General features: G+C 65.1%; 1 protein-coding gene across 1 annotated transcript; it reads left to right on the plus strand.

Annotated features, from left to right (window-relative positions):
• Positions 1–729: 729 nt before the first annotated feature.
• On the plus strand, positions 730–14,567 carry LRP3 (LDL receptor related protein 3). Its single transcript, XM_036118393.2, has 7 exons — positions 730–1,047; positions 2,976–3,023; positions 8,231–8,369; positions 11,624–11,838; positions 12,230–13,355; positions 13,559–13,691; positions 13,923–14,567. Exons 1-7 carry the CDS (start codon positions 975–977, stop codon positions 14,499–14,501), a joined length of 2,313 nt encoding a protein of 770 aa, XP_035974286.2. The 5' UTR covers positions 730–974; the 3' UTR covers positions 14,502–14,567.
• The last annotated feature ends 510 nt before the right edge of the window (positions 14,568–15,077 follow it).

The raw sequence follows: 15,077 nt of genomic DNA on the forward strand, positions 1-15,077 counted from the left end.
CTCAGGGGTCCCCGGAAGGGGTGAATTTCCAGAGGCCTGACGTGTTCCCCAGTATCTCTTCACAAGCCTTGCTCTGCACAGAAGGGTGCATTTCAGGGATGTGCCAGGGCCAGTCGGGCTGTGGCAAACGAGGGCCACAGGGGTTGCAGGGGCGGGAACAGGGACACCTCACGGGGCAGACAGGCCTGAGCCCTGCGCCACCTCGCGCCGTCCTGCCCTCAGGTCCCCTAAGCAGCCACCTCTACCAGTCCCCTCTCCCCTCCACTCCCTTCCCCTCCCCGGCACAGCGGCCCCGCGGGCTCCGGCAGGGACCAGTTCGTGGGCCCGGGAGCAGACCGCGCCGGAGCTGACGGGGCCCTGGCTCCAGGGCTGCGGGGCGGGGGGCGCCGACCGGCCGGGGCGGCGGCGCGGAGCTGTCCAGCACCGAGGCGGGGCGCGCGCCCCCGGCCCGCCCCGCCGCCTCCCCCCGCGCCCGGCCAGCGCCACTGCGGCTCGGCGGGCGCGTCACGTGGCTGGCGCGGCGCGGCCTCCGGGCTCCGGGCTGGCGCGGGGACCCACAGACCCACGGACGCACCAGCGACGGCACCCGGCCGCGCGTGGCCGGGGGCGCCGGGGCCGGGCGGGCTGCGCGCCGAGGGGCATGGGCGCGCCGGGGGCCCCCGGGCACAGGCCGGCGGCGGCGGGGGCGGCGGCGGCGGCGGCGGCGAGGCGCCCGGGGCGCGGGGGCAGCGGCGGGCGGGGGTCCTCCCTGGCGGCCGCCGCTGAGCCCCCGCGGGGCCCGTGACGCCGCGGCCGATGTGGCCCCGCGCGCGCTGCGGGCCTGCACCGCCGCCTCACAAAGACGCCGCCGGAGCCACCGCCCGCACCCGGCCGGCAGCCGCCGCGGGAGCCCGAGCCGGAGCCCGAGCCGGAGCCGGAGCCGCTGCCGCAGCCGGGGGGACAGGAGGCGGCGCCCGCGGGCGGCCGGCCCCGGCATGGAGAAGCGGGCGGCCGCGGGGTCGGAGGGGGCGCCGGGCGCCCGGGCGCAGCTCGCCGTCGTCTGCCTGGGTGAGTGGGCCGCGCAGGCCGGGCGGGTCCGGGCCCCCGCCTCGCCGCTCCGCGCCGCGCCCCGGGCGACCCTGGCCCGCCCCGCTCCCCCGGGCTCCGGCCGGAGCTTTCCGGAGCGGGCCCGGACGGCCCCCAGCGCCCCCGCCCGACCCCCCCTCCCCGCCTGCTGCGCTCTCGGGCCTGGAAGGCGACTCTGGCAGCCGAGCCCTGGCTCCCGCCCGGCTCGCAACAGCGCGTGGAGCCCGGGGCAGCGGGGCGCGGGGCGGCCGGGTGGTGCGGGCGGGCAGGCAGTGGCTTTCCGCCGGGCCTGGCGGGGTTGGGGCCTCCGGAGCTGCGGACAAAGGCGAGGCGGGCGGGTCTGCGGCCGGCTGTGCCCTGAAGAAGGAAGTGTTTCCTGCCGGGACCTGGGGTGGGGGCGGGTGCCAGCGGGAGCCGCGGTCGGGATGCCGGGCGGGAGGCAGCGGCGAGAGTGACTCCTGTCTTGCCTTTGTGTCTAAGACCCAGCGGGGCAGGCCTGTTCAGCCCAGCGTGGTGTGTTTGGGGAGGGCCCTGGGACCTGTCCGGGCCTGGCACCTGGGTGGGAGGGACTCCCGCCCTATCCAGGAGTTTTTCTGTCCACCGCTCCACGGCCCTGTGTTGGGTGGGGGAGAGGGGAAGAAAGGAGTTAAATCCTCAATCCACATGGCTCCTTTATTTACCATGATGAAGGAGGGAGGCCATGATCCGAGCTTGGGGTCATTAGGGGACACCCTACCGTGACAGTAGTGAAGATTCTGTAAGCCCCATAAGTTTGCTTGAAGCTACGGAAATGACACAGTGAAAAAGAAACCTGTCCATTTTAAAATGTGCCCTCTTCTTGGAGGCCAGAATCAGGGAGTTCTGAGTCTTGTGGAAGGCCCCTTGGTTCAGGTGTGGTAAAGTCTAGTAAGGGCTGGGACCCCCCGCAGAAGTGCCCACTGCCCAGTCTGTTAGTGGTCATGTGCTCTGGACTCTGAGCTGTTGGGCGCTGGGCTTCCCAGGTGAGCAGGGCAGGAGGACAGACCCTTCAGCTTACCCAAGGCCTTCTCTGCCCAGATGTGGCCCAGGCTCTGGCTAGCAGAGCCTGGGGTTTTCAGAGGGGGCATCTGCCCCTGCATCCTCACCGGGTGGGGGCTGACCTGGCAGAGATGCTCCCTGCCTCCCGTGGCATCTTTGATGTTGGGGAAAGGAGGCACCCTGAACCCTGGGAAGTTGAGTTTGCCCATATCCTCCTCCTGGTCCTGTAAACCCCTGAAGAAGAGCAGTAGATGAAAGCAAAGGACAAACCCCATGGAGGTAGATACTTGAGGGGGTGGGTGGCAGGAGAGTTCTTTGCCCCTCTTCTCAAGGTCAGCATGGCATAGTGAGGTGGACCTTGAATCCTGCTAACTGTGCATCCCTGTAAAATGGGGTAATCGGAACTGCTTCCTCCCTCCCTGGCTTGCCGGTAGCCCAGGTGGCTGGCAAAGCCCCTCAGAGGGATTCCTCCAAGTGGTCGGGGCCCCTTGAAGGCAGAGCCCTTATCCAGGCTGAACCAGGGTGGCCCCCACACGAGCTTCCGAGCTGGAGAGGGGAGACAGAAACACATCCCTTCCCATGTGAGTTAGAATCCACAGGCATGGGGAGCAACAGAAGTGGTCTGTTGCAACCAGGCTTGTGCACTGGCTCTCTTTGGGAGAAGCTGGGGGGTCCTGAGACCCTCGAGGGGTCTCCCCTCTGCTCATCGCAGCAGGACCAGGTGGGAGTGCAAGTCTCTGGCAGCACGCTGGGCCTGGCCCTGTGAGATGAAAGAAGCGGCCCGGAGTTTGGCTGTGTTGTCCTGCGCCCATGTAGGGCTGCTGTTGGCCCAGGGCAGGTGTCGGCCCCGAGCGCCACTGCCTCCCGCTGACTCCTCCTTGTGTCTCCCACAGTAAACATCGTTCTCACCGGGCGGCTCAGCAGTGCAGTTCCTGCTTTAGGTGAGTAAGATGCTTCTCCTTCCTCCCTTCTTCCCTGCCCTTCTGGTCCTAGTGACCTTTGAGGACAGGCCTTCAGGGCCTGTCCACCCCTGTGGTCAGCTGGCCTCATCCAACTTTAGCCCTTGTGCATTTTTCCTGCATCACCAAGGAGTCGTTTGGCCTTGGGCAAGCTTACACCTCCCTGAGTCTCAGTTTCCTCTTCTGTAAAATGGGCGCAGTAACAGGACCTACTTCAAAGCCTGGTTATTAGGGTCAAATGAGCAAATGAGACAAGGTGCTCAGCGTGGCCATGACACATGGTGGCTTTTAATGCCACTAGCAGACTGTCATGAGTCCAGCATAATTGACAGGTTGTGCTTCCTGTAGGCTGTGGGGTTCCCCAAGGCCACGAGGCACGGTGAGATGCCTGCCTGTTTTAAAGTTATACTTGGGATTCAGCTTATGAAGGTATGACCGAGTGATGGCACAGAGAGGCCAATGCCATTGACAGGAGAATTTGTTACTCATGTGTCTTGAGAAGGGACAGGCCACACCCCACAGGGCCACAGGGGGAATGCCAGGTTTGGTTAGGCAGATTCAGGAGCGGGGGGAAGGCCCAGGCTCGGCCTTTGTTGGAGTTTCCATGGGAAAGGCTAGGCAGGGCCGGGGAGACAGCTCAGGCTTGGCTAGTTTCAAGAACTCTGGCTGGCTTGAGGCTACAGGGGTGGTCTCTAGTTGCCTGGTACCTGGCCCTGGGATGATCTAGGGCAGGGGAAGCACTGGCTTGGTATGCGAATTAGAAAAGAAGGTGGCTCAGCCTGGGTTCAGCTGGTCTGTCTAAGCAAGACCAGTCCCAGGCAAGCTGGTGCGACAGAGAGAGATTCCCACGCTGGCTGATGTTTTGGCCCTGAGATTAGTGGTGGCCTATGGGATCTAAGAAACACGGCTAAACTCCACCCCTTTCCCCTGCCTGTCACAGTGGGTCCAACCATCCACAGGCCATCTTTGTGTTCGGGCCCCATGCCAGGCACTTCGAAGGCTGTCAGGAGCGGGAGGGGCGACCGAGGCCATCAAGGGTATTTGCTCTTTGCTGAGGGGACTGCCACGGGGAAGCCCCAGGCCTCATGGCCCTTGGGGCCACCGGGAGACATCTGAGAAGGGCCTTAGGGAGCTGGGGACAATGTGCGGTCTCTGGTGTGGGGGGCCTGTGACACTTGCTGTGCTGCCTTGTGGGTTGGAGGCACCTGGGGTTTCTAATTCTGCTCAGGACCTTGTAGCCGAAAGCCACTGAGGCTGGCTCAGGGAGAGGGATCTCTGCGGGCCACGGTCACTGGGATGGGGAGGCCCAGGGCCCACTGAAGCTGCTTTCTCAGGCCCATCTCTCAGATGCGGCTCCTCGGGCTCCGTCCTGGTTTCCCCTGCACGTGGACTCCTGTTCCCTGCAGTCTGGCCTCCTCTGCTGATGCAGCTGGCCCGGGGCCCTGACTTACTCACCTGTGGCGTCCTGGCCCACGCAGCGAACTGCCCAGTCTCCCCATCCCAATTTCCCGGAGGACACTGACTGTCCCCGCTGGGGTCAGGGGTCTGTGGCCATGGTAGAGAGTGGGAGGGAGGGGACCCGGGGGGAAGGGTCAGGTCTGACAGATGTGAGACCCAGGCGAGCCCTCCTGCTGGTGTGGGGGGTGGCCATGTGGCCTCAGCACGTCGGCCACATGCTTGTGCCCTGGGTTTAGAAAGTGATGTTCCAGGGACAAGTTTCGCTCATAGAGTCAGGGAGAGAAAGACAGCCATGCAGGTCTGCACGTTTGGTAGGTCTTAGCCGGCATCTGCGTTGTTCTTTGGGGGCCGCCATTCACATCATGGTGCCTATGCGTGGCGTCCCCGAGGCCTGAGCTGCGTGCACGGCCCGTGTGGCCACAGACAGTGGCCGGGGGCCCTAGCTCTCCTGGAGTCTAGCTCTATTCCTCTAGCATTGCTCAGAGGAGCGGACACCAGCTTCAGGCTGCCTGAGGTGACGGCTCAGACCGGGGCCTGGCTGGACTGCCTGGGGAGACCTCACAGGTGTCTGCCTCCCAGCCCCCGGTCCTGCCCCAAGTTGGCAGGCAGACTGGGTCCGCTGACCCACCTCCTGCACCCCGGACTCGGGGCTCGGCTGTGTGGCTGCTGGGGACGCCAGCGCTGTGAGCCTGGACAGAGTCTCCAGGCTGCTTTCCACTCATCAGGCAGCCTCCCCCGCGCACTGGGTTCGGGGGCCCCCAGCTCCCTGTCGTGTAGTGACAGCACGCAGGTTGTCTAGAGTATTGATTGCCTCTGGAAACCGGATCTGCAAACTGTGCTCCACCAGGCCTTGCTCATGCTTCCTCAGGACTATGTCGTGACTCTTTAGACCAGGAAAGAAGGGAGTTTGCTGGTGCTCGGTCATCCCTTGCCCCCTTAAGCAGGCCACCTTGGCCCAAGGGCTAAGTAGTCTTCCGCCGGCGTGAACAGAGGTCACCTGCAGTTAAAGCCCCCAAACACCCCCAAACGCTATCCTGCAAACACAATCCTCCCATCACCCTCCACTGCCCACTCATCATCACACACCCCGTCAGATCCTCACCTCCACGGGGCGCCCCCCATGCCCCCCATCACGTGAATGTCTGCCTAGAGACTGCCACTTTCCTCGAATTTCCCAGCCACCCTCCGAGACAAGCAGCACCCACGGATTCCATTTTACTGATGGGCAAGGTGAGGCCTAGGGCGGAACGGCGTGCCCGGCAGTGTGAGCCCTGGGAGTGGACTCGTGAGGCCTTTCCCCCACCTGTGCCTTGATCCTGGGGTGGGAGCGAGGCTGCCATCACAGAGACACCTGGGGCTGGTTGTCCGAGCTGGTGATCGCCTCCAGGCTCAAGGCCAAGCGAGTGTCCAGTCAGGAGGCCCTGACCCGAGCTCCCAGCGCCCCCGCACCGACTCTGCCCTCTCTCCTGCTCCACGTGCACTCTGTGTGGGCCAGGCTGACGGCTGCAGAAAACGTGATCTCTTGCTGCCCCCTATGTGGGAATTTCCGGGGCAGCCCTGGGGGCTGCTCACGGGGAGGCTCTTTGGGGGGACATGTTGTCAGGGGCTTTGCTGAGAGGCAGAGCTGGGCTGGCAGCTGCTAGTCACTTGCTCCTGACTCGGCTGCTGGTCCGAGAGACCTGGAAAGTAGGGCCAGACCTAGGTCTAGAAGCGTATTCTGGCTGGGGCAGGTGATGCCGGTAGGATTCACGGGTGAGGAACCTGGCCTTTCTGAGTGTTTTGTCCCTGAGGAAGGCTGGCCTCCTGGCCAGGGTAGGTGTGACCAGGCCCTGCTTTGCCCCCGGCCCTGTTCTAGGGGGTGAGGGGACAGGGCAACAAAGGGTGCTTCCTGCCCTGGCTGATGGAGCCTCCTGACTTCGGGTTTACTGTGTGGATTTGACGTAGAGGGGGCAGATGCACCCCAGCCGTGCCAGGTTCTCCCTGCCTGTGAACCTCTTGCCCAGCACCGTCCAGGAGGAGAGGCCTCTTCTGGCTTTCATAACCTCACACCTCCCAGGTCCCCGGGGCAGCACCCAGGGTCTCTGTGAGGCTCTGTGGCCTCACCTGTCAGAGGGAAGGGGCCCTGGTCCTTCCCCTCCTGCGTGCTCTTATTGATCCTGTTTGACGGGTCAGAAATCTGCGGGTCGGGGAGGCTGGCCCTCCAGGCCACCGGGGAGTGCCAAGCAAGGCTGGTGCCTTGCTGACCGGGAGCTACCGGGGCTCTGATGGCAACCCGCGGGTGGCCAGCCTTGTTTCAGGGTCAAGTGTGGGTGTTTCTCTTCTAGTCCTTTGATGCTTTAGTGAGCTGTTGGCAGGGGTTTCCACTTCCCTGTTAGTCACAGTATTGGATCACCTGGACCTCCCTGGTCACGGTCCTGAGAGCATGGGAGGCAGCTGGAGTCTCGTTGAAGGCCAGCAGAGAGGCCCTGGCTTGCAGGGCAACAGTGGAAGGGGCCAGGCAGTACGAGAGTGGGGAGGTGGTGTCACTGGCCTCAGTTTCTCCATCTGTATAATGGACCCTGCCTTTGCCACAGGCTTTTGTGAGGATCAGACGAGGTGGTGTGGTGAAGGGCCGCAGGGGCTGGAAGGGGTAGGTGTGGTCAAGTGCAGAGGCCTTGCCTGGTCCCGGGAAGGCCAGGACACACCAGTGCAGGCTCTGGAGTCTCCAGGCTGGGCCGGCTCAGCTGGAAGCAGAGGCACGAGTAATGAAGGGGTAAAGCAAGGCCCGCAGGGCTGGGCTTCATGGCAGTCCTCGATCGCACTGGCTGGGATGATAGCCCGCACCGGTCCGTGAGGCAGCAGATGGTCAACATTTCATAAATGCTTTGGTTCAAGGCCGGCAGTGAGAGGCTGATCCCACCAGGGGACTAAGGGCGACCCTGACTCTGTCACTTACTGCTCTGTGGCCATGGGCAGGTCCCTTGTCCTCTCTGAGCCTGTTTCCTTGTCTGGTTATGACATCTACCTCCGGTGGCTCCCCACTGATGCTCAGGATGAAACCCCAGTGCCACACAAGGTGTGATCAGACCCAGCCTGCGTTCCGGCCCCATCTGGACATCGGCCTCCCTGCAGGCCTGTTTTATGATCTTTACCGCGCCCCCCCCCCCCCCCCAGAGATCAGCATGTCTGCTCTCCCTGCAGCCTCCACGGAGTGGGGCTTTTGACTGTCTTACTCAGCATGCCTAGTCCTTGTGCCTGCCACTTAGTAGGTACCCAGTAACTCTGTGCTGGGTGAGCAAAGCCCCTCCCCTCCCGGGGCCAAGGCCTGTATTTGTCCCAGGGAGGGCAGGCAGGGAACCACAGTGGATTGCCCAAGCAGGCCCAACAGGCCTAGGGGTGCAGAATTCTCCACTGAGCTGAGGCCAAGAGGCTGCACCTTGGAGGTGCCAAGGGGGCTGTTGGGCTCATTACCAGCCCTGCGGGGAATGGGGGATAGGACTTAACGCTCCGGTGCACAGGGTATGGCTGGGGGCCAAGGCTGCCCTGAGACCTTGTGGGTCCTTGCCCCCCCATAACCATGAAGTCTTGCGTTTGGCCTTGCCCTGGCCATGACCACCCTTGTCTGGCCTTGATCCCACCCTGGGAAAGGCCCATGCTCAAGCCACAGCGGGGGGGGGGGGGCTCGAGTGCACCCCCACCTCACTTCCCACCCAGAGGGGAGGCCAGCCCTTCTCAGCCTCTTGTCCCGACAGCCGCCTGCAGTGGGAGGCTGGAGCAGCACACGGAGCGGCGCGGCGTCATCTACAGCCCGGCCTGGCCCCTCAACTACCCGCCGGGCACCAACTGCAGCTGGTACATCCAGGGTGACCGTGGGGACATGATCACCATCAGGTAAGGGGACCCAGGGCGTCAGAAGGGACCTCCGTGGGCCTGCACATGCTGAGTAAGTGTGTGTGTGTGTGTGAGAGTGTGTGCGCGTGTGTAATGGTGCCTGTGTGTGAGTGCATGTATGAGCAGGTGCAGAGGGTGTGTGTGTGTGTGAGCACATGCATGCACATGAACACATGAGCAGGTGCAGAGGGCAGGTGTGTGAGAGTCTGCGTGTGCATGAGCACATGCATGGACAGGTGCAGAGGGCAGATGTGTGAGAGTCTGCATGTGCATGAGCACAGGCATGGACAGGTGCAGAGGGCAGGGGTGTGAGAGTGCGTGTGCATGAGCACATGCATGGACAGGTGCAGAGGGCAGGTGTGTGAAAGTCTGCATGAGCACAGGCATGGACAGGTGCAGAGGGCAGGTGTGTGAGAGTCTGCATGAGCACATGCATGGACAGGGGCAGAGGGCAGGGGTGTGAGAGTCTGCGTGTGCATGAGCACAGGCATGGACAGGTGCAGAGGGCAGGGGTGTGAGAGTCTGCGTGTGCATGAGCACAGGCATGGACAGGTGCAGAGGGCAGGGGTGTGAGAGTGCGTGTGCATGAGCACATGCATGGACAGGTGCAGAGGGCAGGTGTGTGAGAGTCTGCATGAGCACAGGCATGGACAGGTGCAGAGGGCAGGGGTGTGAGAGTCTGCGTGTGCATGAGCACAGGCATGGACAGGTGCAGAGGGCAGGGGTGTGAGAGTCTGCGTGTGCATGAGCACAGGCATGGACAGGTGCAGAGGGCAGGTGTGTGAGAGTCTGCGTGTGCATGAGCACAGGCATGGACAGGTGCAGAGGGCAGGTGTGTGAGAGTCTGCGTGTGCATGAGCACAGGCATGGACAGGTGCAGAGGGCAGGGGTGTGAGAGTCTGCGTGTGCATGAGCACAGGCATGGACAGGTGCAGAGGGCAGGTGTGTGAGAGTCTGCGTGTGCATGAGCACAGGCATGGACAGGTGCAGAGGGCAGGTGTGTGAGAATCTGCGTGTGCATGAGCACATGCATGGACAGGTGCAGAGGGCAGGGGTGTGAGAGTCTGCGTGTGCATGAGCACAGGCATGGACAGGTGCAGAGGGCAGGGGTGTGAGAATCTGCGTGTGCATGAGCACAGGCATGGACAGGTGCAGAGGGCAGGTGTGTGAGAATCTGCGTGTGCATGAGCACATGCATGGACAGGTGCAGAGGGCAGGGGTGTGAGAGTCTGCGTGTGCATGAGCACATGCATGGACAGGTGCAGAGGGCAGGGGTGTGAGAGTCTGCGTGTGCATGAGCACAGGCATGGACAGGTGCAGAGGGCAGGTGTGTGAGAGTCTGCGTGTGCATGAGCACATGCATGGACAGGTGCAGAGGGCAGGGGTGTGAGAGTCTGCGTGTGCATGAGCACAGGCATGGACAGGTGCAGAGGGCAGGTGTGTGAGAGTCTGCGTGTGCATGAGCACAGGCATGGACAGGTGCAGAGGGCAGGGGTGTGAGAGTCTGCGTGTGCATGAGCACAGGCATGGACAGGTGCAGAGGGCAGGTGTGTGAGAGTGCGTCTGCATGAGCACAGGCATGGACAGGTGCAGAGGGCAGGTGTGTGAGAGTCTGCGTCTGCATGAGCACAGGCATGGACAGGTGCAGAGGGCAGGTGTGTGAGAGTCTGCGTGTGCATGAGCACAGGCATGGACAGGTGCAGAGGGCAGGTGTGTGAGAGTCTGCGTGTGCATGAGCACAGGCATGGACAGGTGCAGAGGGCAGGTGTGTGAGAATCTGCGTGTGCATGAGCACAGGCATTGACAGGTGCAGAGGGCAGGTGTGTGAGAATCTGCGTGTGCATGAGCACATGCATGGACAGGTGCAGAGGGCAGGGGTGTGAGAGTCTGCGTGTGCATGAGCACAGGCATGGACAGGTGCAGAGGGCAGGTGTGTGAGAGTGCGTCTGCATGAGCACAGGCATGGACAGGTGCAGAGGGCAGGTGTGTGAGAGTCTGCGTCTGCATGAGCACAGGCATGGACAGGTGCAGAGGGCAGGGGTGTGAGAGTCTGCGTGTGCATGAGCACAGGCATGGACAGGTGCAGAGGGCAGGGGTGTGAGAGTCTGCGTGTGCATGAGCACATGCATGGACAGGTGCAGAGGGCAGGTGTGTGAGAGTCTGCGTGTGCATGAGCACAGGCATGGACAGGTGCAGAGGGCAGGGGTGTGAGAGTCTGTGTGTGCATGAGCACAGGCATTGACAGGTGCAGAGGGCAGGGGTGTGTGTAAGTATGGGTGCATGTGAGTGCGTGTGCACATGTGTGAGCATGTGAGTGTGCCCAGCTCCCCGGGTGTCTGTGGGCCCCTGTAGCAGGCCACCTCTCTTGCTGGACCTCTGCCATGTGAGCCTCTCTCATGGACCGTGGGGGCCGTGGATGCCCTCAGCCCGGCCAGGGAGAGGAGCCGGGGGCACTGGGCTTTGAGGTGGCGGAAGTGTTTTCTCTGCCCTGCAGGGGGCTTGAGGCCAGGCTGGCGTGGAGCCCAGAGCAGGGGTTCCCCAGGGGCCTCAGGGCCAGGCTGGGCAGGAGATGGAGCTAGGCAGGAGCCCAGGCGTTCCAGCTGCAGGGACGTGCCGAGGTGGCGAGATGTGGAACTGAGTCTGGAACCCTGGCCTGGGGTGGCCGTGGGGTATCGGGTCGGGGTGCCAAAGCCCAGAAGGCCCAGGTACCCCCTGGCTCCCTGGCTCCAAAGCACAGGGGCATCCTGGTGTCTGTGCCTGCTTGCCGCGCAGCCTGGGCTGGGGGGCCAGCACCGGGGTTTCTCTCCAGGTGACAAGCTGTCACCCAGCCGCGGCTCGGCCGGCCCTGTGTGCATCTACTCCCTCATTGGAGAGGCCTGTGTGTGCTGGGTCTATCCCAGCCGACCCAGCGAGGGAGGGATCTGGACCCTTCAAGGGAGCGTGTCGGGGGAAGGAATTGCGCCTGATGGGGCTTCTGACGCCCCCTCCACTTTGGCTTCGGGGTGGGCACTGTGTGTGCCGACGGAGGGCAGAAAAGGACGAGGTGAGGCCTTCACAGAGCTGCAATGGGGCTGTACACAGCTTCATGGAGCCGCCCTCAGGCCCCTGGGTGGTGGCAGGGGTCCCATCCAGAGGCCCGGAGTGGAGGAGTGCAGAGGCCTGTGGGGCTGGCCACCCTTGCCCTGAGCTCAGGTCTGCGGGCTCCCTGCCTGCCTGCCCACCCCTGCGGTCCTCATTCCCCTCGGCCCCCGCAGCTTCCGCAACTTTGACGTGGAGGAGTCCCACCAGTGCTCCCTGGACTGGCTCATGCTGGGCCCAGCGGCCCCGCCCCGCCAGGAGGCCTTCCGGCTCTGCGGCTCCGCTATCCCACCTGCCTTCATCTCGGCCCGGGACCACGTCTGGATCTTCTTCCACTCCGACGCCTCCAGCTCCGGCCAGGCCCAGGGCTTCCGTCTGTCGTACATCCGAGGTGGTGCTGGCAGCAGGGTGGGGCAGGGCACCAGGGGCGCGCGGGCTTCCAGGGCCCCGGCAGCACCCTCTCCTGGCCCACAACCTGCTGGGTCTCCCCCAGCAGCCCCGTCCGTCGGGGGGACTGGGCCTCAGGGTGCCTTGAAGCCCCTCAAGCTCACTGAGCCCACTTCACAGACTTGGCTAGAGTGGGCGGCTCACCCCTCACCCTTGGCTCAAGTCAGGGACGAGCCCACCCTGACATTTGAGGCGTCTCCACCCCTCGGGTTGGGAGGCTGGGCTGGGACAGGGGAGCCACCCTGCCTGCTCCTGGCCCCGGTCACCTGCCGGAGGGAGGCTCTGGGCTCCCCTGACCGTGTGTCCCCCCCCGCCCCCCGCTCTCCACCCCACAGGGAAGCTGGGCCAGGCATCCTGCCAGGCCGACGAGTTCCGCTGTGACAATGGCAAGTGCCTGCCGGGCCCGTGGCAGTGCAACACGGTGGACGAGTGCGGCGATGGCTCGGACGAGGGCAACTGCTCGGCGCCCGCCTCCGAGCCTCCGGGCAGCCTGTGCCCTGGGGGCACCTTCCCCTGCAGCGGGGCGCGCTCCACGCGCTGCCTGCCGGCCGAGCGGCGCTGCGACGGCACGCAGGACTGCGGGGACGGCTCGGACGAGGCCGGCTGCCCCGACCTGGCGTGCGGCCGGCGGCTGGGCAGCTTCTACGGCTCCTTCGCCTCCCCGGACCTGTTCGGCGCGGCGCGCGGGCCCTCGGACCTGCACTGCACGTGGCTGGTGGACACGCAGGACCCGCGGCGCGTGCTGCTGCAGCTGGAGCTGCGGCTGGGCTACGACGACTACGTGCAGGTGTACGAGGGCCTGGGCGAGCGCGGCGACCGCCTGCTGCAGACGCTGTCCTACCGCAGCAACCACCGGCCCGTGAGCCTCGAGGCCGCCCAGGGCCGCCTCACCGTGGCCTACCACGCCCGCGCCCGCAGCGCCGGCCACGGCTTCAACGCCACCTATCAGGTCAAGGGCTACTGCCTCCCGTGGGAACAGCCGTGCGGGAGCGGCGGCGAGGGCGCCGCGGGCGCCGCGGGCGCCGCGGGCGAGCAGGGCTGCTTCTCCGAGCCCCAGCGCTGCGACGGCTGGTGGCACTGCGCCAGTGGCCGCGACGAGCAGGGCTGCCCCGCCTGCCCGCCGGACCAGTACCCCTGCGAGGGCGGCAGCGGCCTGTGCTACACGCCCGCCGACCGCTGCAACAACCAGAAGAGCTGCCCGGACGGCGCTGACGAGAAGAACTGCTTCTCCTGCCAGCCCGGCACCTTCCACTGCGGCACCAACCTGTGCATTTTCGAGACGTGGCGCTGTGACGGCCAGGAGGACTGCCAGGACGGCAGTGACGAGCACGGCTGCCTGGCGGCCGTGCCCCGCAAGGTCATCACGGCGGCGCTCATCGGCAGCCTGGTGTGCGGCCTGCTGCTCGTCATCGCGCTGGGCTGCGCCTTCAAGCTCTACTCGCTGCGCTCGCAGGAGTACAGGTGGGGGGGCCGCGGGCGGCGGGGGGCGGGGGGCTCGGGCCGTCCACGTGTGGACCTCTCCCCGGCATCCCGGGAGCTCGGGCTGGAGGGCCGGGGAGGGGGGTGGCACCCGTGGGAGGCGGGCAGGGTGCGGACCCCGGCCAGCCCCGCCATGCTGCCCTCCTGCCCCTCCCCCGACCCCACCCCACCCCCGCTGCCTTCAGGGCCTTCGAGACCCAGATGACACGCCTGGAGGCTGAGTTTGTGCGGCGGGAGGCACCCCCATCCTACGGGCAGCTCATCGCCCAGGGCCTCATTCCGCCCGTGGAGGACTTCCCCGTCTACAGTGCATCCCAGGTGAGTGCCGGGGGTCGGTGGGGTGGGTAAGACCCCGGGGACCCAGGCTCCCACTTGGACCTCAGAGGACGGCCAGACGGGGAGACCAAGGGGCCAGGTCAGACAGTGCATGGCCCAAGGGTCGAGGGAGGCGGGGGGCGGTGGTGAGGCCCCGGCCAGGTTGGGGGGAACAAGTTGGTCTCTTGGAGTCGTGCTGACCTCTGCCCCCTCTGCCACCACCCCGCCCTCCAGGCCTCGGTGCTACAGAACCTTCGCACAGCCATGCAGCGACAGATGCGCCGGCACGCCTCCCGCCGAGGGCCTTCCCGCCGCCGCCTCGGCCGCCTCTGGAACCGGCTCTTTCACCGGCCGCGGGCGCCGCGGGGACAGATCCCACTGCTGACGGCCGCACGCACCTCACAGACAGTGCTAGGCGACGGGCTCCTCCAGCCTGCATCAGGGACCACCCCGGAGCCCCCGGCACCCCTCACGGACACAGGCAGCCCCGTGGCAGCTGGGGATGGGCCCCCCCCAGGCCATGCGCCAGAAGTGGGACCCGCTGTGCCGCCCCCCTCTGGCCTGCGGGACCTGGAGGGCAGGCTGGTGGACAAGGACAGAAAAGCCGGCAGGGACCCTCGGGTGGACAGCCCGGCCCCTGTGGACATGCCTCGGGAGCCCTGCTCGGCCCAGGACCCTCACCCCCCGGCTCCCACTGCCAGCAGCACCCTAGGCCCGCATCCAGCAGAGCCACTGGGTGTCTGCAGGAGTCTCCCACCGCCCTGCTCCCCAACGTTGGAGGCCAGTGACGATGAGGCCCTGCTGGTCTGCTGACCCGCCGGACATCCTGGTGACCGCCACAGCCCCGCTTTGTAACCAGGGAATACACAGTCATTTCTACCCTGCCTCTGCGTCCTTCTTTCTTAGAGAGAGGCTGCCCAGAAGCCCGGCTGCCAGCTTGCTGCCTCGGCACCCCTAGCCCTGGTGGGCATGGCGGGCAGGGGCTGTGGGGGCTGGAGCAAGGAGGCAGGTGGAGTCAGGAGCCCCGCGGCAGGCACCCTGGGGTCTCACTCTCCCTCCCCCTCCTCCGTTCTGGGAATCCATCTCCAGGGAGCAGGAGGGCTAGGGCAGGGCTCTCTGGAGAGTTTTCTGTGGCTTCTCACTTCATTCGTCCTCTGGGCCACCAGAGCTGTGCCGGACTGAACAGAACCACAGGTGTGACGGACCTAATCCATGGAGGGCCCTCTGTCAATGCTCAGCCCTCCTCCAGTCCTCCCACCCAGCCCAGAGGAGGGGCAAGGAGGCTTCTACCCTCATCCTCATGCCTGTGGTGTCAGCGTGGGCCTGGCCAGGCAGGCTCCCTTTGCCCTTTGCCCTGTGGCTGAGGGGTTAATCTCCTGGGCATGAGGG

The sequence above is a fragment of the Halichoerus grypus genome, chromosome 15, assembly GCF_964656455.1.
Source record: "Halichoerus grypus chromosome 15, mHalGry1.hap1.1, whole genome shotgun sequence".
NCBI classification, from domain to species: domain Eukaryota; kingdom Metazoa; phylum Chordata; class Mammalia; order Carnivora; family Phocidae; genus Halichoerus; species Halichoerus grypus.